Below are 24,864 nucleotides of genomic sequence, written 5' to 3' on the forward strand. Positions count from 1 at the left end.
GTGTATTTGGGCGTGGTTCTCACCATGTTCACCTAATGCCACCCCTCCTCCTGTATCTTACTGGGGAGGAAGAGTGACTGTAGGACTAAGACATTTAGGCAGCTCAGATTTTGTGAAATTGGATGTGTCAGACTCCTAGTTATCCTCCAAATCCATAGTAGCCGAGTTTGAACGGGCACATGGCCACCCAGCTAGCGACTACATTTCCCAGCTTCCCTTACAGCTAGATAGGGATCATGTGACTATGTTCTCACCAATAGAATGTCAGTGGAAGTGGCATGTGCCAATTCTACTTGCTTTAAAGGAAACTGCTTGCCCTGGGCTTCTACTCTTTACTCCTTTCATTAGGCTGGAACACAGAGTAGCAGTGACCTAGCTTCAACTAGAAGAGGACAACACTCCTGGGAATGAAAGAGCTACAAAATGGTCAGAAGCTAGGTGCCTGAACAACTCCTGGGGCAGTACTATGCCACTAGCCTGGCCCACTCACCTCTAGACTGCTATGTAAAAGAGAAATTTCAATCTGATTTACATCACTGCATTTGGGGGCTCTTTACTACAGCATCTTAGCTGACACCCCTAGCAATAAGCTTTTGAGGTTCATGGTCTCCAGGCAGGAATTTCCAAGTCTCACATACTCTACCTGGCCGAGTAATTTGTACTCCAAAGTCCAGATTATACTAGTACATAAAGACAGCACCCTCTTTCCCCATCATACAACATTAATCCTGTTGTTAAACCTGCCCCCACCCACCCAGCCTATAAGACACTCTCAGCTCCTTACTTGTGTACACAAGGTCCTTTCAAGACACGGTCCCACCCTCCACACTCTGCTCACTGCAGACATTTACTTCACCTACATCTCATGTTCTGGATGTTCCCAGAAGGCAAAATGCACATGAAGAACTATCTGCTCACACTTCTGGCCAAGTGGAACGGCCTTTTCACCACTCCCATCCCACATTCTATCCCGCCCATGAGGCAATTTTTTACTAAATCATAAAAACCCAGCCCCAGGGCTCCCCTGGTGGCACAGTGGTTAAGAGTCCTCCTGCCTATGCAGGGGACACGGGTTCGATCCCTGGCCCGGGAAGATCCCACACGCCATGGAGCAACTAAGCTCGTGCGCCACAACTACTGAGCCTGCGCGCCTAGAGCCCGCAAGCCACAACTACTGAAGCCCGTGTGCCCAGAGCCTGTGCTCTGCAACAGGAGAAGCCACCGCAATAAGAAGCCCATGCACCACAATGAAGAGTGGCCCCCGTTCACCACAACGAGAGAAGGCCCACACACAGCAACGAAGAGCCAGTACAGCCAAAAATTTTAAAAACCAAATTAATTAATTAATTTAAAAAAAACCAACCCAGCCCCACCCAGGTGTCCGCTCCTCTGATGAGATGGGGCTGGGAGACGCTCTCCTCAGCTCCTTGCCTGGGTGGGCAAGTCAGGCTCTAGGGCCAGCAGAAATCCTCGTTTGAGGGTCCCACCGAGTTCCCCGGTCAGAGTGCGGCAGCTGAGCAGGGCGGCTGCTTGGGACTACTGCTCGGGCGCTGCAGAAAGCCTTCTTGGAATGTGACATGTTATCACTTTGGGACCGTTAGCTAGCTGCTCCTGACGTGGCCACATGAAGGCTCAGACTGTCCTAGTCTCTGAACTGAAGAGAACCAACACTGTTAGCATATCTCTCATCACCATGAATGCAAGGTATTTCAATGAAGAGTATCAGGAGGACATCTACAAATCCCAGACGGGCATGTGCAAGCTCTGAGGAATGCTGGAATAACCCAATGTATGTGGGTGACCGTTGGAGACAGCTGAGACAGAGCTACAAAAGGGCAGTGGCTGACACCCAACTCATAGCCCATGTTCTCCAGCCGTGTGGCTGACAGGGTCTTGGTGCTTCGGCCGGCTGTCAGGCCTGAGCTTCTGAGGTGGGAGAGCTGAATTCAGGACATTGGTCCACCAGAGACCTCCCGGCCCCATGTAATATCAATCGGCAAGAGCTCTCACCAATTTCCCCGTCTCAACCCTAAGACCCAGCTCCACTCAATGACCAGGGAGCTACAGTGCTGGACACCCCATGCCAAACAACTAGCAAGACAGGAACACAACCCCATCCATTAGCAGAGAGGCTGCCTAAAATCATAGTAAGTTCACAGACACCCCAAAACACACCACCGGACGTGGTCCTGCCCACCAGAAAGACAAGATCCAACCTCATACACCAGAACACAGGCACAAGTCCCCTCCACCAGGAAGCCTACACAACCCACTGAACCAACCTTACGCACTGGGGGCAGACACCAAAAACAAGGGTAACTACGAACCTGCAGCCTGCAAAACGGAGACCCCAAACACAGTAAGTTAAGCAAAATGAGAAGACAGAGAAATACACAGCAGATGAAGGAGCAAGGCAAAAACCCACCAGACCTAACAAATGAAGAGGAAATAGGCAGTCTACCTGAAAAAGAATTCAGAATAATGATGGTAAAGATGATCCAAAATCTTGGAAATAGAATGGAGAAAATACAAGAAACGTTTAACAAGGATCTAGAAGAACTAAAGAGCAAACAAACAGTGATGAACAACACAATAAATGAAATTAAAAATTCTCTAGAAGGGATCAACAGCAGAATAACTGAGGCAGAAGAATGGATAAGTGACCTGGAAGATAAAATAGTAGAAAAAACTACTGCAGAGCAGAATAAAGAGAAAAGAATGAAAAGAATTGAGGACAGTCTCAGAGACCTCTGGGACAACATGAAACTCACCAACATTCGAATTACAGGGGTCCCAGAAGAAGAAAAGAAAAAGAAAGGGTCTGAGAAAATATTTGAGGAGATTATACTTGAATACTTCCCTAATATGGGAAAGGAAACAGTCAATCAAGTCCAGGAAGCACAGAGTCCCATACAGGATAAATCCAAGGAGAAACTCGCCAAGACACATTAATCAACTATCAAAAATTAAATACAGGACTTCCCTGGTGGTGCAGTGGTTAAGAATCTGCCTGCCAATGCAGGGGACACGGGTTCGAGCCCTGGTCCGGGAAGATCCCACATGTCGCAGAGCAACTAACCCCCGCGTGCCACAACTACTGAGCCTGTGCTCTAGACCCTGCAAGCTACAACTACTGAGCCAGTGTGCTGCAACTACTGAAGCCCGCGTGCCTAGAGCCCGTGCTCCACAACAAGAGAAGCCACAACAATGAGAAGCCCGCGCACAGCAACGAAGTGCAGCCCCCGCTTGGTGCAACTAGAGAAAGCCTGCATGCAGCAATGAAGACCCAACACAGCCAAAAATAAATTTTAAATAATAATAATTAAATAAAAAGAAAAAATATTAAAAGCAGCAACGAAAAGCAACAAATAACATACAGGGGAATCCCCATAATGTTAACAGCTGATCTTTCAACAGAAACTCTGCAAGCCAGAAGGGAGTGACAGAACATTCTTAAAGTGATGAAAGGGAAAAACCTACAACCAAGATAACTCTACCCAGCAAGGATCTCATTCAGATTTGACAGAGAAATTAAAACCTTTACAGACAAGCGAAAGTTTAGAGAATTCATCACCACTAAACCAGCTTTACAACAAATGCTAAAGGAAGTTCTCTAGGCAGGAAACACAAGAGAAGGAAAAGACCTACAATAACAAACCCAAAACAATTAAGAAAATGGTCATAGGAACATATCGACAATTACCTTAAACGTAAATGGATTAAATGCTCCAACCAAAAGACACAGACTGGCTGAATGGATACAAAAACAAGACCCGTATATGTGCTGTCTACAAGAGACCCATTTCAGACCCAGGGACACATATAGACTGAAAGTGAGGGGATGGAAAAAGATATTCCATTCAAATGGAAATCAAAAGAAAGCTGGAGTAGCAATTCTCATATCAGACAAAACAGACTTTAAAGACTATTACAAGAGACAAAGAAGGACACTACATAATGATCAAGGGATCGATCCAAGAAGAAGATATAATAATTGTAAATATTGATGCACCCAACATAGGAGCACCTCAATACTTAAGGCAAATGCTAACAGCCATAAAAGGGGAAATCGACAGGAACACAGTAATAGTAGGGGACTCTAAAACCCCACTTTCACCAACGGACAGATCACCCAAAATGAAAATAAATAAGGAAACACAAGCTTTAAATGATACATTAAACAAGATGGACTTAATGGATATTTATAGGACATTCCATCCAAAAACAACAGAATACACTTTCTTCTCAACTACTCATGGAACATTCTCCAGGACAGACCATATCCTGGGTCACAAATCAAGCCTTGGTAAATTTAAGAAAATTGAAATCATATCAAGTATCTTTTCCGACCACAATGCTATAAGACTAGATATCAATTACAGGAAAAAAAGTGTAAAAAACACAAACATATGGAGGCTAAAAAATACGCTACTAAATGAACAAGAGATCACTGAAGAAATCAAAAAGGAAATCAAAAAATGCCTAGAAACAAATGACAATGAAAACACGATGACCCAAAACCTCTGGGAGGCAGCAAAAGCAGTTCTAAGAGGGAAGTTTATAGCAATACAATCCTACCTTAAGAAACAAGAAACATCTCAAATAAACAAGTAACCTTACAACTAAAGAAATCAGAGAAAGAAGAACAAAAGAAACCCAAAGTTAGCAGAAGGAAAGAAATCATAAAGATCAGGTCAGAAATAAATGAAAAACAAATGAAGGAAACGATGGCAAAGATCAATAAAATTAAAAGCTGGTTCTTTGAGAAGATAAACAAAATTGATAAACCATTAGCCAGACTCATCAAGAAAAAAAGGGAGAAGACTCAAATCAATAGAATTAGAAATGAAAAAGGAGAAGTAACAACTGACACTGCAGAAATACAAAGGATCATGAGAGATTACTACAAGCAAGTATATGCCAATAAAATGGACTACCTGGAAAAAATGGACAAACTCTTAGAAAAGCACAACCTTCCGAGGCTGAACCAGGAAGAATCAGAAAATACGAACAGACCAATCAGAAGCATTGAAATTGAAACTGTGATTAAAAACCTTCCAACAAACAAAACCCCAGGACCCGATGGCTTCACAGGCGATTTCTATGAAACATTTAGAGAAGAGGTAACACCTATCCTTCTCAAACTCTTCCAAAATATAGCAGAGGGAGGAACACTGCCAAACTCATTCTATGAGGCCACCATCACTCTGATACCAAAACCAGACAGTGATGTCACAAAAAATGAAAACTACAGGCCAATATCACTGATGACCATAGATGCAAATATCCTCAACAAAATACTAGCGAACAGAATCCAACAGCACATTAAAAGGATCATACACCATGATCAAGTGGGTTTTACCCCAGGAATGCAAGGATTCTTCAATAAACGTAAATCCATCAGTGTGATAAACCATGTTAACAAACTGGAGTAGAAAAACCATATGATCATCTCAATAGATGCAGAAAAAGCTTTTGACAAAATTCAACACCCACATACGATAAAACCCTCCAGAAAGTAGGCACAGAGGGAACTTACCTCAACATAATAAAGACCATATATGACAAACCCACAGCCAACATCGTTCTCAATGGTGAAAAACTGAAACCATTTCCACTGAGATCAGGAACAAGACAAGGTTGCCCACTCTCACCACTATTATTCAGCATAGTTTCGGAAGTTTTGGCCACAGCAATCAGAGAAGAAAAAGAAATAAAAGGAATCCAAATTGGAAAAGAAGAAGTAAAACTGTCACTGTTTGCAGATGACCTGATATGATACACAGAGAATCCTAAAGATGCTACCAGAAAACGACTAGAGCTAATCAATGAATTTGGTAGACTAGCAGGATAAAAAATTAATGCACAGAAATCTCTTGCATTCTACACACTAATGATGAAAAATCTGAAAGAGAAATTAAGGCAACACTCCCATTTACCATTGCAAACAATAAAATACCTAGGAATAAACCTACCTAAGGAGACAAAAGACCTGTGGGGAGAAAATTATAAGACACTGATGAAAGAAATTAAAGACGATACAAATAGATGGAGAGATATACCATGTTCTTGGATTGGAATTACCAACATTGTGAAAATGACTTTACTACCCAAAGCAATCTACAGATTCAATGCAATCCCTGTCAAACTACCAACGGCATTTTTCACAGAACTAGAACAAAAAATTTCACAATTTGTATGGAAACACAAAAGACCCCGAATAGTCAAAGCAATCTTGAGAAGGAAAAATGGAGCTGGAGGAATCAGGCTCCTGGACTTCAGACTATACTACAAAGCTACAGTAATCAAGACAGTATGATACTGGCACAAAAACAGAAATACAGATCCATGGAACAGGACAGAAAGCCCAGAGATAAACCCACGCACATATGGTCACCTTATCTTTGATAAAGGAGGCAAGAATATACAAAGGAGGAAAGACAGCCTCTTAAATAAGTGGTGTTGGGAAAACTGGACAGCTACATGTAAAAGAATGAAATTAGAACACTCCCTAACACCATGCACAAAAATAAACTCAAAACGGATTAAAGGCCTAAATGTAAGACCGGACACTATAAAACTCTTAGAGGAAAACAGAGGCAGAACACTCTATGACATAAATCACAGCAAGATCCTTTTTGACCCACCTCCTAGAGAAATGGAAATAAAAACAAAAATAAACACATGGGACCTAATGAAACTTCAAAGCTTTCTGCACAGCAAAGGAAACCATAAACAAGACGAAAAGACAACCCTCAGAATGGGAGAAAATATTTGCAAATGAAGCAACTGACAAAGGATTAATCTCCAAAATATACAAGCGGCTCATGCAGCTCAATATCAAAAAAACAAACAACCCAATCCCCAAATGGGCAGAAGACCTAAATAGACATTTCTCCAGAGAAGATATACAGATTGCCAATAAACACATGAAAGGATGTTCAACATCACTAATCATTAGAGAAATGCAAATCAAAACTACAATGAGGTATCACCTCACACGGGTCAGAATGGCCATTATCAAAAAGTCTACAAACAATAAATGCTGGAGAGGGTGTGGAGAAAAGGCAACCCTCTTGCACTGTTGGTGGGATGTAAACTGATACAGCCACTATGGAGAACAGTATGGAGGTTCGTTAAAAAACTAAAAATAGAACTACCATATGACCCAGCAATCCCACTACTGGGCCTTTACCCTGAGAAAACCATAATTCAAAAAAAGTCATGTACCACTATGTTCATTGCAGCACTATTTACAATAGGCAGGACATGGAAGCAACCTAAGTGTCCACTGACTGATGAATGGATAAAGAAGATGTGGCACATATATACAATGGAATATTACTCAGCCATAAAGGGAAACGAAATTGAGTTATTTGTACTGAGGTGGATGGACCTAGAGTCTGTCCTACAGGGTGAAGTAAGTCAGAAGGAGAAAAACAAATACCGTATGCTAACACATATATATGGAATCTAAAAAAAATGGTTCTGAAGAACCTAGGAGCAGGACACGAATAAAGACGCAGTCGTGGAGACTGGACTTGAGGACACGGTGGGGGGGGAAGGGTAAGCTGGGACAAGGTGAGAGAGAGGCATGAACTTATATATACTACCAAATGTAGAATGCATGGCTGGTGGGAAGCAGCTGCATAGCACAGGGAGATCAGCTAGGTGCTTTGTGACCACCTAGAGGGATGGGATAGGGTGGGTGGGAGGGAGACGCAAGAGGGAGGGGATATGGGGATATGTGTGTAACTATGGCTGATTCACTTTGTTATACAGCAGAAGCTAACGCACCACTGTAGAGCAATTATACTCCAATAAAGATGTTGGGGGAAAAAAAACCCAGCCCCAAAGACCCCAGAGAAGCTTCTTTAAAACCCCAAAGCAAAATGCCTTCCTCCCTCTATTATGCTTTGATATTCATTAAGATATTTATCATTCTGAGCTGTATGTATTTAGTTACATGTCTGATCTCAGAGCTAGAACATATGTTCCAAAGACAAAGTCCCTGAAGGTTAAGATCATGCCTTGTCCATTTTCTTAACTTTAGCACTCAGCTCATGATCTGGCTCATACTCAATGAGGGCTGAATGAAAGAAGGAGACAATTTAACAGCTGGCATATTTCAAAACTCTATACGCACATTATCACTCTTACCTATTCAGTGCAAATGCATAGTGGAACTTAATGTTATGCTGGTCAGCCAAATCACACGTCGGCAGCATTTCCAGTATTTCTACCAGCTTCATCATTGCATCATAGTCCTGTTGGCAAGAGGTCTCAAGGTGAGAGAGGCAGGAAACACAGCTCTTTGCAGGTTTTTCTGAACAGTTACGAACATGAGACCGCCTCAGCATTTAAATACAAGCCTTTCCCTACAGGCAACATTTAGTGACGTTAAAGCCCTTAAAAGAATAGCAGTGAGATTAAAAACAACAAGGTGGATGAGAGAGAAGACAGAGAAAGAATCCCTGCTATCAGAGGTCACAAAAGGACCGAGGAAAGGAAGTTAGATTCAAAGACGATAAAACAAAACAAATGAGCCCAGCAGCCAGGAAAAGCTACCACGTTTTGAGTGGAGGAGAGTTAACACCAGCAGGGCTGTGGGTTAAAATGAACGGGACATAAACATGTACAAAATCTTACAGTTATTTGCCATGTAAAGGTGGGGGGGAACACCTCAATCCTTCCTATTTTGTCAGAAACAATCACATTCATCTAAACCACAATTTCTCAACCTTGGCACTAGTGACATTTGGGGGCTGGATCATTCTTTATGGTGGGGGCTCTGCTGTGTATCGTGGGATGTTAAGTGGCATCTGTGGCCTTGACCCACTAGATGCCAGGAGCACTTCCCCCTCCCTCCTCGAGTTGTGACAACCAAGTATGTCTCCAGATACTGCCACATGTCCCCCGCTTGAGAACCACAGCTCTAAACTGCAATAATTACCCAGGGAGAAATTGCTACTGTGTCTGTCTGAGCTGTGTCCCCTCCGAGCAGTGCCATCTGCTACCATTTCAGCCGGGCTTACAATCGTTCCGGGCCAACTCGCTGACAGCCAGCCACAGTTAGCAGATGAGGACTTCCCACTGAAATCTCACGTCTGTTTTGTGGCTTTACACCTCAATGCTGCTACCCAGGGATAGGGAAGGCAGAGTATTGCAAGAAGCTTCTGGCTCACCCTTGAGCCCAAGAGTTCCACCAACGGAAGGTTATAAAGAGGAGAGATGCGTGAAAGCAAGGGCAGAAGGAAGCCAGCAACTCAACAGAAGAAAAACTTCAAAAAAGGTCATTCCCATTCTCTTGTTCCATGGGGCATAATTTAACCATCACAATTCCTAATAGCATCTGCTATTAAAATCAATTAGATGCATCTGTTTATCACCAGGGGCACGAGTTCCTTAAGTGGTTGACTCTGTTCTTGGTTCAGGTTGTAAATGGAAGCCTCTCTCGTTCAGATTTGAAGACCCGTGGCCAACAACCTCCAATATGGCTTTGTAGAGTTCTGCAGATTATGTACATCGCGCTGTGTTCCTCCAAAGGAAAGGAAGGCAAGACATCCTTAGAAATGGCTCCACAGCATTAAACTTGGAGGGAGGAAACGACTGATTTCCTCCATGGTACCATATTCTACAAACCCTGTCTCAAGAACTCTCCAGAAGCCTCTGTCACCTGTCTTAGAAAAAACCCCAGCATTCCCTGGGTCCTGGACTTGCCTCTGCTACTCCTGCTGTCCCTTCCACTAATAGGTAGTGGTAAACAAAGAATGAAGTGACAAAGGCCTAAAGGAAGTAGCAGAGGAGTTAAGAGCAAAGAGGACAGAGCCGGTTGCCTCAGTTTGAATCTTGACTTTGCCAACTGCTGTGTGACCTTAGGCAAGTTACTTAACTTCTCTGTACCTCATGTTCCTCATTTGTAAAATGGAGATAATCCAAGTGTACACCCCATAGGCTAATGAAGAGAATTAAGTGAATTAGGACTTGCAAAGGGCTTGGAACAACGCCTAACACAAAGTGCACACAAACTGTTCAGTTCTAATTCCTTTTATTAAGCAGTACTGTTTCTGAGATCTTGCTGGAGTGGCCTTCCTCAATATTTCCACCACAACAGATATGCGAGGTGACCTATGACCTAGCCACATCCCTATTTTGTCTGTAAAACAGTTACCTAACCATACACCTAGTGTAAGAGTACTTCATATGAGAAATTCCTCATGTCAAGGAAGAAGTGTGATAGCCTCAGACAAGCATATTTCATACCTGGATATCACGATAGGACAGCAGTAAATTAATGACGATGTCTGAGGTCAGAACCTCGGTATTGTCCGTGCGGAGCTTGATGCGAGCCAGCTCCTTCGCCAGTGCGTCACCCCGGTATTTCTCTCTGGCTCTCCGGATGTCATTTAACAAGGTTTCTTTGTAATAAGCACTGGAGAGGAAAACAAGAAAACCTCCAGTCGCGTCCATGTGCATCCAGGACTGTGTTGCCCTTAGCAGCTCAAACAAACTTGGTTCTCGTTGACAGGACTTAGGCTAACACATGGGGGTCTCGCCCAGACCTCAGACTCCCTGCATCCCCAAACAGGAGACATGTCCTACTTGTGAGTGACATTCTGCAAAAACTCACCACTAAACAGTAACAAAGAAATATCAGTTCATTATGACCTTGAAAATATTTTCAAACTTGACCCCATATGTATCTGGATGACCCACAGGACTTGCTACCCACCCCAGCCCATCCCCCTCTCTCTGGTATTTTCGAACACAAAGAAGACAAGAAAGTACCTTACTTGAACAGTAATTTCCCCCACGATTAAGAGATTTTTCACAAAGCTGAACAAAACTCCAAAGCCACGAAACAGAGTAAAATGAGAACTTCTTTAAAATGTATCTATCAGGTGTCCCCAGCTAGTAATCACAAAGCTTTTTGCAGCTGGTTGAGAGCCAGAAGCTGGATGTGTCCATGAGCAATCCAAGAAGCCGTGCCTGGACGCTTACGAGCAACCTCGGCCTTGTACCCCCTACTCCCCTTGTCATTTTTGACAGCCAGAGTCTTTTCTGTAAGCAAATATAAGACGTAAAACTTCCTTCATGTGGGTGTCTAGATAATAATAGGGATGTATGACAACATTTCGAGCAGTTTAATTCCACACTGGAATGTCTCACCATAGCCCCTCAAAGAACCAATGCTAGTATCTGGTATTTGGTTTAAAATCTTTAAAAATGACCGAATTTGGTATACAGAGGCCAACTTACAATGACCATAGATTGACTTAAATATGTTGTCTACACTCCAAGTAATTTTTTTTTATGGAGACTGGGCATTGCCAAGCTGTAATACCGTCAACCCATTAAGCAGCTGAAATGTTTTAACTGGAGACAGTAAAATTAGGCTGTTTATTAAAAAGAATAGGTTCAGTAAGTAACACTCTTCAGAGAATGAAAAACAACACCTAACAAATGTCACTTTTAATAGTTATAAAACTATGTCAAAAAAAGTGTTTACCGTACACAGCCTGGTCCAATGCTTATAATAAGATCTCAATGAACATTTCAGGAATTAAGTGATGTCCCACAGAAAGTGCTCTGATAAAATTATCAGTGCATTGCTTTAATTTTTATTTCCTTATTTGTCTATTGCTTGTTACCCCAATGATGAGCAAATTAGCAGATTCTACTAATGTTTAAAATTCTATGATTAATCAAATGAGTCAGTAAGTTGGGTGACAGCCATTGTCCATTTGCTGGACTATAAAGGCATCAAAGCTGTTAAAGTATTATTAGTTCAGCCTGACAAGTAAAAATTTATACTTTAGTTTAGACTTGTTTTCAAGGGTAATTCTGAAAAATAGTTTTAATAAACTAAGAAACCTAATAAGAATGGTAACTTGTAAGTAAATGAACAAAACACTGAATTAAGTATGGCTTGGAGACATCATATATGTAATAAATTTGCAGCCATTTCTGCCCCTGGTAACCAGGGAAGATGCTGCTAATCAATGTGGACTTAGAAATGGCTTCAGGGACTTCCCTGGTGGTGCAGTGGTTAATAATCCGCCTGCCAATGCAGGGGACACGGGTTCGAGCCCTGGTCTTGGAAGATCCCACATGCCGCGGATCAACTAAGCCTGCCCACCGCAACTACTGAGCCCTCACACCACAACTACTGAAGCCCGCGTGCCTAGAGCCCATGCTCCACAACAAGAGAAGCCACTGCAATGAGAAGCCCGCACACTGCAATGAAAAGTAGCCCCCGCTTGCCGCGACAAGAGAAAGCCCGTGCACAGCAACAAAGACCCAATGCAGCCAAAACTAAATAACTAAATTAATTAATTTTTAAAAAGATTAAAAAAAAAAGAAATAGCTTCAAACCCCTTTTCCTCACAGGGCTCTGGGTAGCCTTCATCAATCTATCAAAGTTGGCATTTGAGCTGAAAATTTATCTGCCATCCCTGTTACAGATGTTTTAAACCATAAGCACCATTTACCCTCTCACTAACCCTTGCCAGGTATCTGGTAGTTCAAGGAGTGGAATCAACTAAAAGGTATTTCAAGTTCTCTGAAATTAAACCAAATCAAAAGAGTTGTTTTCCTCCTGAAACATACATGAAGTGAATGAGAAACAAACTTGAATAGCCTTCTTGCAAAGACCTTGCTCATCTAGGAGACTCAAGCTAGCCTACTTCCTTGTCAGACCTGAAAAGACGATACTGAGAGAGTTCTCTCCCTGAGCTTCACTAAAATGTTCACTGTGCAATAAGACAATAGTTACCAATAGTTACCAAGGGGGGACTGAAAGAGGCTTTCCAGGGATGTGCTGCAAAAGGTCTCCCATTTGCTTTCTATGTTGGCATGTGGTCACGTATGTCTGGGTTTCCAGTCTTCTTTTCCCATTACAATCTGTAGCAGAAACTCTGTGTCCAGAGGAGAGGTGACAGGATAGAAAAAGAGAACAGACTGTTAACAAGTGTGCACCTCACACCAACCCTACAGTAGTAACGCTCCACAGTTTGGGGAGCCACAGGGACGTGTGGTCCCTTACATTTCAAGTCAGTCCTGCCAGTGCTTCGGATTTTCATTTGTTTTGGAAGGACAAATCCTTCTTGAGATGTAACTTTCAGGAATAAATCCTTTAAATTGGCCACAGGCAAGAAAAAAACCCCCAAAACTGGATCCTTTGGTTAAGTAGAATAATTTTTCTGCCTTCACGTTTTAGAACAGGGATGTTTTAAGGACTGGTTTCTTGAGCACTGAGGCTCAAAGAGGTGAGCTAACTGTTCCAAGGCTACACTGTGAAGAATCGCCTGGGCTAGGATTCAAACCCAAACCTGTCAACTCTTGAATCACTGCTCCACACTTTCTCCGACATAAATCTACGAAGAACACGTCACAGGACACGCTGAGGTCAGGATGGCTTCAGCTTGACTCAGTACATCCCCACTTTTACAGCACAAGGACTTATGGTTGGAATGACTTTGCTGACGCATTTTAACAACCTTAACAGCTGATGGGTAGTAGGGAGGAAATCACGTTCAGAAATGACCTTGAAACACAGAATCTCAGAGCTGAAAGAGCATGAAAGAAAATCAGTGACTTAAGTTCCTTATTTTCTAGATGAGAAAACAGCTACAGAAAAGTTATTTGTCAAGGTCACACTGGGAGATGGAGCCAAACACAAGCTCAACCCTGACATCATCTCCAGTTTTATTCTCTTTTGGTTACACCTCAACGGCCCAACTTAGTGAGATAGTAAGGAACACTGGATTCAGGGATGACTTCAAAATAATTGGTCGGGGTTCCCCACTCTCTGGGCACTAAGGTCTCTTGAAGTTACATCACCTCCATGGACGTGAAAGGAAAATTTTGGCAAAGCTCCCAGCGTTTTGACGGTTGATGGGAATTACCATGAGGTCACATGGATGTCCTTGAGGAGGCTAGTAAACCTGTCCACCAGGGGCACACACAGCGGACCCAGGATGGTGTCCCAGTTGGGCTGCATGTACTCCGAGGCACGTCTCTGGGCGTCACTCTCGCAGCAAAAATAATCAGCGCATGGTGTCATGATGTACGGGATGAAATAATAATTTCCACTAGATGCCTGGGAAAAAGAAACAAAAATGTTTCACGAAATAATTGATGCAGAAGCACAGCTGTGGACTTGGGCAGGTGGAACCTTGGTGGGACAGGAAAGGAGAAAATGTCTGACGATGAACGACTTGCACAATATGACTATGAATCTATCATACGCAAAACAGGAAACCACTCAATTTCACAAGCTCTAACACGTGGACATACGACAAAAATTTGGTTTCAAATGCTGAACTGATCTGTATATGTTTCTGAACTTCATCAGCAAAGATTTTAGGGTTTTAAGTCTCAGAAATTACATCACTTCATTACATCTCCCCCCCAAATCAGAGGGAACTTCAGCCCAATGATAACCAAGGATTACAATGTAAAGGCTTATTTTCTTTCTTTCAGCATAGGTGGAAAAGCCTTGTTATTTGATAATTTAACCACAGGTGAACTATTTATAAACTTCGTTGAGTAAAAACTGTTTTGCTGGAAGCAGATATTACTAAATATGATTAGTCTCAGAGATGTTTTGAAAAAAGAGGATCTGTTTAAAAATTTTTATATTGTCAAACAATACTCAAGTAAAACAGTATGTTTTTTCTATGGAATAATCATGCTTCATAGTCAAATTGTAATCCTTTGTAAAGCATAAACACCACCTTTAAATAGCATTAAGCCCATGCTCAGTTTTTAGCAGATTTGGAGGACTAAAATATGTTTTTATATGACATTCTTCTATCATAGTCAATCTTTTGTCTATACTTTCATAAAAAGCAACTAGGTTAAAATTTCAGACTCTCTAATTCCTTTATCTTCACTAAGTTTTAAAGAACTTACACGGTGCCAGAAATAATTCATCTGACTTCTTCCCTTTAATTTTTTCAACTAAGGGAGTTATCTAGGAATTTTGGCATAATGCAGACATAACCTTGGGAAGTACACTTTCACCAAGAATGAGAAGTCAAAGAAGCAACACAGTTTCATCTAAATTAAAAAGAAATTCATTCATCACAGAGACAACTGTCAGAATGCTACAATCTCAGATCAAACAGAAGTCTTGGGAAAACTGTCCACATTGGGGAACTAGCTTGGAACAAATATGTGACAGACATTTTAAAGTTTTCCTTTTGAATAAGATTTGCTTACACAAGGACAGGTGGCATTCTTATTTCTATCTAAATTCAAAATACAAATAATTGTCCTGCAATTCTCTCCCTCTTTTGTACCTTCTAGAGCATCTGTAGTCCTGTCACGACATGTCTTTAGGCCCTAAAATAATTCGTTAAGCAAAAATGACTAGTGATGCCCCACTCAACCATATTTGAGACGATCAGCAAACTTTTTCTGTCAAAGGCCAGATGGTAAATATTTCTGGTTTTGTGGGCCATATAATTTCTACTGCAACTACTCGACTCTGCTGTTACAGCATGAAAGCAGCTGCAGACAACATGTAAACACGAGCATGGCTGTGTCCCAATAAAACATTTATTTATGGGCACAAATTTGAATTTCATATTTTCACATGTCCTGAAGTATTCATCTTCTGATTTTTTCCAAGCACTTAAAACTGTAAAAGCCAATGTGAGCTCACAGGTCATCCCAAAACAGGTGGTGGGCCAACCCTTGTCTAACACTAAGCTTCCTGATGTTTCATGATTCCTGATAATAGGTTTGATGAGAGTACTTACCCTGCTACAAAACAGCAGCTGGATGCTGTCCCCGTGGACACTAGATATTGGGGTTAAACACCTCAAACTACAAATGTCAGTCTGTTACAAAGAGAAGTAGCAAAATTTTTGGTGTGTTGGTGATAACTGGGGAATGGGAGGAACAAAGACCCTTCCCCCTCTAGTAATATCTTCAAATTCTCAAAGACAGGTTCAAATTGCCCAGCAAAGTAAGGTTTTGGTAGGTTAGAGACGAATTTCTCCATCATCTATAACAAGAAAGCCATGTTGCTAAAGTTAATTAAATTAAATGCCATTTATACACTCAAAAGTTAAACTGCTTGTTCTTCTACCTGAAATTGGTCGAGTTACGGTAAAAGATTTCCTAGTTCAGACTAAGAGGGAGAAAAGAGCTGTGTGAATCAGTGAAGTCCAGAAGGTAAAAAAAAAAAAAAAAAAAAAAAAAAAATCCTTGAAGAAATAGAGTTTGCTATTTTCAAAAAGTTAGAGCTAGGGGGCTTCCCTGGTGGCACAGTGGTTGGGAGTCCGCCTGCCGATGCAGGGGACACGGGTTCGTGCCCCAGTCCGGGAGGATCCCACATGCCGCGGAGCAGCTGGGCCCGTGGGCCATGGCCGCTGGGCCTGCGCATCCGGAGCCTGTGCTCCGTGATGGGAGAGGCCACAGCAGTGAGAGGCCCGTGTACCGCAAAAAAAAAAAAAAAAAAAAAAAAAAGATAAAAAAAGTTAGAGCTAGGCTGGAGGTGTGTTGAGCTCCTCAGATCCCCTCCCCAGAAAAACAAACATAACTGGTAACACATATTTTTTAAAAACCATTTAAAGTCTCTATAAGTTGTCTTAAGAACATACAGCAAATGGAGAAACGTTTACTCAAGAAAATCGAGTAAATCTTGATAAGAAGACTGAGACTCCAGTATTTGAGCTATAACCTGCTCTTCCCCTACCCTCGAGCCCAGAGTGACAATTCTACTCTGGATGGGTATAGCCAAGAAGATGGGACCCCCTCCCACCCTCAGCTTCAAGTCTCGGGTGGCAGTTTCTCCCTGGGAAGGCTAGGCCACCAGCATCCTCATTCACCACAGCCCTGTCCTGTAGAAGCTCTATCCCAGGCAAGCATGGCCAAGAGGACCAGGGCTCCATTCCTCCACCGCGTTCCCACTTGTATGGCAGAAGCTCTGTCTTAGGTGAAATAGGCCAAGAATACTGGGCCCTGATCATCTATGTCCCAGCTCACATAGGGTAAAGGTTCCATGCCAAGAGAGGCAAGCTGAGAAGATCAGGGACTGCTACCCTTGCCCAGCACCCCACTCATAGTAGGGTATCACTCTGAGAGGGGCAGGCTGCTACTCCCCGCTCCCCAGCTCTGGAGCAGTGGTGCAGAGGCTCTGCCTAGGGTAGAGGCATGCTGTAAGAACAGAGAGCTTTGCAGCTCTCCCTAAGGGGACTGACTTTATGTGAAACATAGCATGGAGAAGTTCAAACCTACAGGCACTGTCAAAGACAATGGAGATTTTTATGGCAAGAAATTAAGAGGAAGCTGGTAGCTCCATGATAGCAATGGGTGACAGGTAGACAAGCTAGAAGTTTAACAAAGAGAAACAGGGGAAGAGAGAGTTATGAAAGGCTTCCTGCGGTCAGAGTGAACCTTAAAGACCAGCTTTAAAAACTACCCCTGCAAAGAAGCCCAATGTTAATGATATTAGACTGTGGAACATTTATGTCTCTGGTGATTGGCAAAAACAATAAAGCAATCAGCTAACAATTAGGGGAGACTAACAACTGGATGTAATATCAGTAGAGGAAGATCAGTCAGAAACTTAACAGGGAAACTGGGGAAACATACAGTCAAAGAGAGCCCAGCTATAACTACTGTCATCCCCAGGTGGGGATAGGAGGGTTAGGGTAGCTGTGTGCATGTTCAAGGCTGCACCTTCTGAGGAGTGACATCAGAGGCTGCACACTGGAGGAAATAGGCTTCACTGAACTAGTCCAGCAAAGTCACTGAACAAATAAACCAGCAAACAGGAACAAGTTCCAGAGGCAGGAGGGAGAAAAGTCAGTATCCAGAGTTGCTACATTATCTAAAATGTCTAGTTTTCAGCAACAAAAAATACAAAACATGCAAAGAAACAGGACAGTGTGATCTGTATACAGGAGAAACAGCAGGCACCAAGTAACTGCCTTTGAAAGGACCCCCTGGGTCCTTTTGGACTTTGGAGACAAAGACTTGAAAACTGCTACCATAGATATGTTCAAAGAACTAAGGGAAACCATACTTAACAAATTAAAGGTATTAACTACAATGCATCATCAAATACAGAATATCAATGAAGAATCAGGAATTACCAAAGAAGAAGCAAATGGAAATTCTGGACTTAAAAAGCATAATAACCAAAATTTAAAATCCACTGAAGAGGCCCCCAACAGGAAATTTAAGTGGAAGAAAGAATCAGTAAACTTGTAGACAGATCAATAGGGATTATGCAAACTGAAGAACAGAGAGAAAAAAGAATGAAGAAAAGTGAACAGAGCCTCAGAGAAATGTGGGACACCATCAAGTGCACAAACAAACACAACTCACAATGGGAGTCCTGAAAGGAGAGGAAAGAAGCAGAAAAATACTGAAAGAAATCATTGCTGAAAACTTCACAAATTTGATTAAATGAATCTACATATCCGAGAAGTTAAATACATTCCAAGTAGGATAAACTCAAAGAGATCCACACCCAGATACACTGTAGTCAAAATTGTGAAAGACAAAGTCTTGAAAACAGCAAGAGAAACAAGTGTCTTACCGTGTACAAGGGCAACCCAATAAAAAACATCTGACTTTTCATCAGAAACAGTGAACGCTAGAAGGCAGTAGGACGGCATATTCAAAGTGATGAGAGAAAAAAAAGTGAACCAAAAATCTTATATCTAGCAAAACTATCTTTTAAAAATGAAGACGAGGGACTTCCCTGGCGGTCCAGTGGTTAAGACTCCGCACTCCCACTGCAAGGGGCACGGGTTTGATCCCTGGTTGGGGAAATAAGATCCTGCACGCCGTGTGGTGCACCCTTAAAAAAAAAAATCAATCTAAAAATAAAGGTGAATCTAATGTCACTCAAAGTATACAAAGTCTCTAGAGAAAATTTCAACACCCTAATAAAGGATGTGAAAGAAAATCTGAGGGGAAATAAAGACATTTTCAGGTAAACAAAAACTGAGATAATTTGTTCCTAGCAGACCTGTCTTACGAAAACTATTAAAGGAAGCTATTCAGGCTGAAAGCAAGTGACACCAGACAGTAATTTTAATTCACATGATAAAAACAAAGTATGCAGTATAGTTATACAGGTAATTGTAAGAGACAACATAGTTGCTAATTTCTTCTTTCTTAACTGGTTTGAAAGACAATTGCATAAGATGATGTATATAATCATATGTTGGGCCCTGTAACATATAGATATGTAATATATTTGACACTAGAAGTACAAAAGATGCAAGTGGAAACAAAGCTGTATTGGAATAAGGAAACAGCACCATTTGGTAACTTGAATCCACAGAAACGAATGAAAAGAATCAGAAATGGTAAACAAACAGGTTAGTGTAACTCTATCAGTACTTATTTTCCTTTCTTCTCTCAGCTTTGTTAAAAGATAATATTATACAGAGTAATAATTCTAACAAAAATACATACAAAGATTACAACTAAATAAACCTGAGTGTCCATAAGAGGTAGGTAAGTTGAAGGTGCAGGAATCCAACCTATTTGGATAGAATTGTTACAGGTTTTAAAACTATTTCCAAAACAAATATTTCTGCTGAAATCTTGACAGTCTTCCTTTAGCAAACCTATTCTACCCAAATAGCACAGAAGTTAACTTTGCCCCAGTCCTGCTCTAATCCTCAATAATGAGGTGTGAAAAAATAAGATTTTGACAAATATATGCTCTGTGCTATCACAGGTTATGGCTCAAGTGGCCAGAGCAGCAGTGGTGGAGGCTGGTGAAAGCCTGCCCACAGCTGGAGCGGATCTGATCCTCTGAGCAAACATTTAGTCTCAGTTTGAGAAAATAAGGAGAAAGAAAGGGAATGCATGAACTCTGAAAACAACTGAACAAGTTTAACAAACAGGACTGAGGAGACAGCAGGTATCTGGAGCCTTGGGAAAGTAAAAATACTTGCTTTGAGAAAATCTTTCATAAAGTGTATATAGAAGTTTAAGAAATTTTACAGAAGGAAATTGGGGCTCATGATTACATTTTAAAAAGCAATTCATAAACTTGCAAATGAAAGCACAGGCTCTTGAGTGCAGTACTTTTGTTCTTACAAAGAATAGGCCCAAACATCTTCAAATGATGGAACACATTCAGACTTTTGTTGGTGGGGGAGACGCAAAATTAAAAAGAAAAACATTGATTAGCATAACACATGCTCAATAGCAAACCAGGCTTGGATATTTGTAATTGTTACATTTATAAATGGAAACATCTCAAGAATCCAGCTCATTAAAACAAATTTAACAAAGGCAGCTTAGTTTCCTACATAAAGGGGCATTAGAACCAGTATGCTAGGCACATAACTAGGTAAACCCTTATTCCAAACACCCTTCAAGTATTTCCAAAAGGATGATTCTGATACAGTAAGCGAAGTCAGAGAGCAGAGTAAAAGCCACTGGTCTCTGACACTATGAGGGTAGGGAGTAGAGGAACCTGTCCTCTGAAGTTTTTAGTTCTAAACTTAGCAACTGAGATTTCCCAAACTACTACCATCTACAAATATCACCACAATTAACAGTTCATCCCGTAGCATCACTAGGTTAAATAATAGGTATCTTTAAAAAAGCTCTCATTACAAAAGTGTGGTTATAAAAATGCCATAATTTTTAATGCCTGCCTAATATACCAACTGGTGAATATATATAATGTACTTCATCATTCTATTATTTAACTTTGTTTTGAAATTTTTCTTACTATACACTGAGATGAACACCTTTGCATATGGCATAGGTGCATATTTACACTGTGGTCTTTTCCTAAGAATAGCTTCCCAGGAGTGAGACTACTAGAGCAAGTTTAAGGTTCCTGATATGTGTGGCCAAGTTGCTGCCAAAAAGGATGGAGCAGCTTATACTCCCACTGGTAGTATACGAAGGCACTTCAATTTCACCACTGTCTCAGGAGAGCTGGGTAGTGTGTTTTTTTTCTCACATTTGCTAAGTTAGGTAAAAAAGAAATAACTTATGATTATTGAAATAGGAAGTCAGTATCATATCAGCTCAAGCGTAGCAAGATAGTGGACAATTTGTATAGCCAAAGATTGAATCCCAATTCTGCTCCATACTAGATGATGACTTTGGAAAATGTACTTATCCACCTAAACCTCAGTTTTCTCATGTTTAAAATGAAAACAATAATACTGTCAATTTCTTTAAGTGATAGAGGCTTAAAGACAGTCATGGCACATAGTGGACATCCAATAAAAGTATTGGCTATGTTAGATAGTTCTCGACCAGACCAGACCGGGAATTCTGAACCCGGAGCCCATTAATTCTTGGGGGTCTGTGAACTTGAATGAGAAAAAAAAATTCCACCTCTGTCATCATTTGCCTTTAATTGAAATGCAACACAGCCTTCGATCAGGAATGTAGGTAACCCATTCTTGTTTTAGCAGGACATGGGACTTTGTCACTAATCACAGAATTTTTCATGTCATATTACAGTTCCTGCAGAGATCTCAAAGTAACTTTTATACTTATCACTACTCCAAAATTATGACAGTTTTTAGACTTGCTGCTTCATTTTATTATTTGAGACATTAGTAAAGGAGGACATAGATTATAATATACAGCTTTAAAAATATTTTTGATAACTATATTTCAGTATAAATATAGTCATACTGAAATATAGTTGGTCTCCTTTGTAATCCTTTGTATTTATTTAAGCACTTTAAGATACATTCTGAGAAGGGGTCCATAGGCTCCTCCAGACTGACAAAGGGGTCCCAGGCCCCCAAAATGTAAGAAACCCTGCTCTGGACTCCAAGCACATGTTTCACATAGAACAGCCTACCTGTAGCCCTAAAACATCAGAGATTCTTCAGTGGGCTTCATATACGAACATTTCCATGATAATAGTGTGAGTCCCATCCATAAACAACTGTCTGGTTTCTCCCGGACAGCCCAGGAGAGCAGAGCATGTTGGGGTCTCAACCTAATTGCCCATCAGGTTCAACCATGGCCACTAAACAAGAACACGTGGGACGCACCCCCCAGCAGGCTCCTCTGCAGGCACCCTGTGCAGGAAGGCCAGCGGCCCAGGAAGGCCAGCACAGAAACACAAGTGAAGGGGCCTCATTACACCAGCACTTAGTTTTGTTTATGGCTAGCAGCAGCTCACATAGTTGGTCAAAAACAGCACAAGTTTTATAAATTAATTCTTTAGAGCAAATAAAATGTGTAAGAATTTATCCCAACCAACTCATGATGAGACTTTCAGCTTGACCTTCCAGGGAACATTTTAAAAGTAATGATACAAACATTTAATCAGTCAACAAATGGCCTACTCAAAAGAAGGGGGAAAAATCTAAGGCAGATGGAAGGTGGTTTAATACTACCCGTGAGGTAAGCTGATTTCTGAGCACTTATGGAAGAATGCATACCTTGATTGCTGGCAGATTCAAGCTTTGGAGCTTAAATCTTGTAATACAAATGGACTGCAAATCCTTAGTGAAAACTAGAATTTAAACAGCATAGAAAATTGTTCCCAAGAAAACTTAGGGAGCAAATGCGCAAACCTAAGACAATTAAAAAATTATTTAACGTAACCATGTCTGACAAAGTGAATTTATTAAGGAAGAAAATCTAGGTCAGGTATCACTCTAAAACAAAATGATTACAAGGTACAATTCTTTGTCTAGTCAGTTAAAGGAGAATTTTTAAAAATCAGCATGCTTGCATATCAGGGAAATGCATTTTTTTTAAGATCAATGCAAATAGCATTCTACATTGCTATCTTTCTATACTGGCCTGGTCATAAGAGGAACAAATGCATATACAGAAGCTGAGTAACAATTTCAATTGGATAATCAGACTACTGTGCCACTGAAAGGTGAATGAAGATACCCCTGCTGGAAACATACCATGTAGCACCAACTGAGCTATTCCAAGAGTCCATCTGCTTTGTTCAAATAACAGAATAGCTATCATAAAGTCAGAGAATTATTTCAGAGCTGGCACAGATCACAGCAATCACCTTATTAATAACCATCTCATTTTATAAGGGAGGAAACCGATTCCCAGCAAGGTTAACCAACTGGCCCACAGATGACCACAGAGCCAGGCAAATCTCATGTCCTCCCCCTCCCTTCCTAGACTTCTTGTCACTGTCATTCCAGCTTAATTCTGAAATATCCTTAAATAGACACGGACATGACATACAAAACAAAATGCCCAACACCAACAGATGAGTGAATGGAGAAGTTTATGGTATGTGAATTACGTCTTAAAGAAAATAAATGGGTATCATGGGACACTAAAGACTTATTCAGTTAGTAGGCAGAATTAAATATTTCTATCTCAGTTCTGACATTGGCCCTGTGAAATGTGACTTTACTCCTGTGATATTCAAGAGGTACAGAGAAAGTTTTATGGTTCACACCTCCAGAGTACTCCAACTTATTTATTTATTCAGAGTACTCCAATTTAAAAGAGAACACAGACCACAGGCATGAAGGGGAAAAAAAGACAAAAGACTTGAACAGAGAACTTAAGATGAGGTAGAAATAAAAAACAGCTATACAAATGAAATAAATATTCAAAGGGCAGAAATTTTTACATAAATCACATTCAGTGCGTAAAATAAAATTCTCCATCTACTATGAGAGCTAGCCTTCTTGTTTGAAATTGAGTCTTCATAATAAAAGTGGTAGAAATTCTGATTCTGAATTCAGAAAACCCAAAGGATATGGAAAGTAGAAAAGAAATTTAATTGCCTTTTTACCAAAGTGTCCCTAAGCAATCGACATCGTCCTTGGTAATTCTGGATCCCAAGCCAAAAAAACCTGAAGAACTGAGGAAGGCAAGAGGGAAGGACCAGGAGAAATGCTGTTATTCTAAACTTGAGGCCTCAGTGTGCTTGTAAGCCAGGTAAAAGACTTCCAGTATTGTAGACAATACCTCCAATACTGCCAATGTCTGTTTCTCAAAGAATTTTCACTTCACTGGGATCATAGAGGTAACTATTTTGATGGGAACAATGAGCTTCTTTCAAATCTCACTGGCTTTCCAGAGGAAAAAATAATCACCTAGTCCAGAGGTCAAGAACCAGATTAGTTTTTTAATAAAGTGTTTTTTAGTAACATGATCCTAGCTTGGAAATTTAACTCTGCTTTTAAAAAACCATCTCTGATCTCTAGCTTTAGGACATGACAAATGAAAGTAAGGTCTAGTTTACTTTGAACAATTTCTTCTACAAGTATTGGGTGGAAAACCTCATCTTCTGCTAGTAATTTTCCTGGAGAACAAGGAAGGTTTATGTCCCCATGCTTCCTCTCTGGTGAGGCTACGCACAGCTTCCAAATAATTTCCCACCAATTCAAAGGAAAAAATTATTTCTGTGCATCTCAGCTCTCGAGGTACATGCTTAGTCTTGGGGTATATATGATTTACATATTTCTCAAGTAAAATGGTTATAAGCTGGTGGACACTCAGGCATACACCCACATCCCCCCTTCAAGGAAGGACGTGCTGCCCCAGCTACCAGGAGCATTGCAGCTCTCATCCCTGCTGTCAGCCCCTTCTGGAACTGCCTCAGCTGCAGAGAGCACTTCACTCAACGTCACTCTCCTTCCAGTGAGGGATGGATACAGGAGAATAAAGGCCTGGCCATCCCATCCCAACTCAGAACTACTCCAAAAGGTCATTCCAGCTCAGAGCTCCCCAGGGGGGATCGGCCAAGGCTGCCACTGAGCCTGCATCCCAGTTGGATTTCTCTCTCTTCCCAGTCCTGCTTCCTGCCCTCCTCTCCCTCAGAGGTGATCCCAAGGGCACTCCTCAATAAATCTGTTCACTAAACTCAGTCTCAGAGTCTACTTCCTGTAGGGAATCAACCTGCAA

The 24,864-nt window shown here is 41.2% G+C and overlaps 1 protein-coding gene across 1 annotated transcript in view; it reads right to left on the reverse strand.

Moving 5' to 3' along the window:
- Positions 1 to 24,864, reverse strand: part of MAP3K15 (mitogen-activated protein kinase kinase kinase 15) — a 147,942-nt gene that overhangs the window by 84,623 nt on the left and 38,455 nt on the right. Inside the window, 3 exon segments of the mRNA XM_049704772.1 lie at positions 8,161 to 8,267; positions 10,264 to 10,432; positions 13,908 to 14,101. Coding sequence (XP_049560729.1) covers positions 8,161 to 8,267; positions 10,264 to 10,432; positions 13,908 to 14,101 — 470 coding nt within the window.

This window comes from Orcinus orca, chromosome X (genome assembly GCF_937001465.1).
Source record: "Orcinus orca chromosome X, mOrcOrc1.1, whole genome shotgun sequence".
NCBI lineage: Eukaryota > Metazoa > Chordata > Mammalia > Artiodactyla > Delphinidae > Orcinus > Orcinus orca.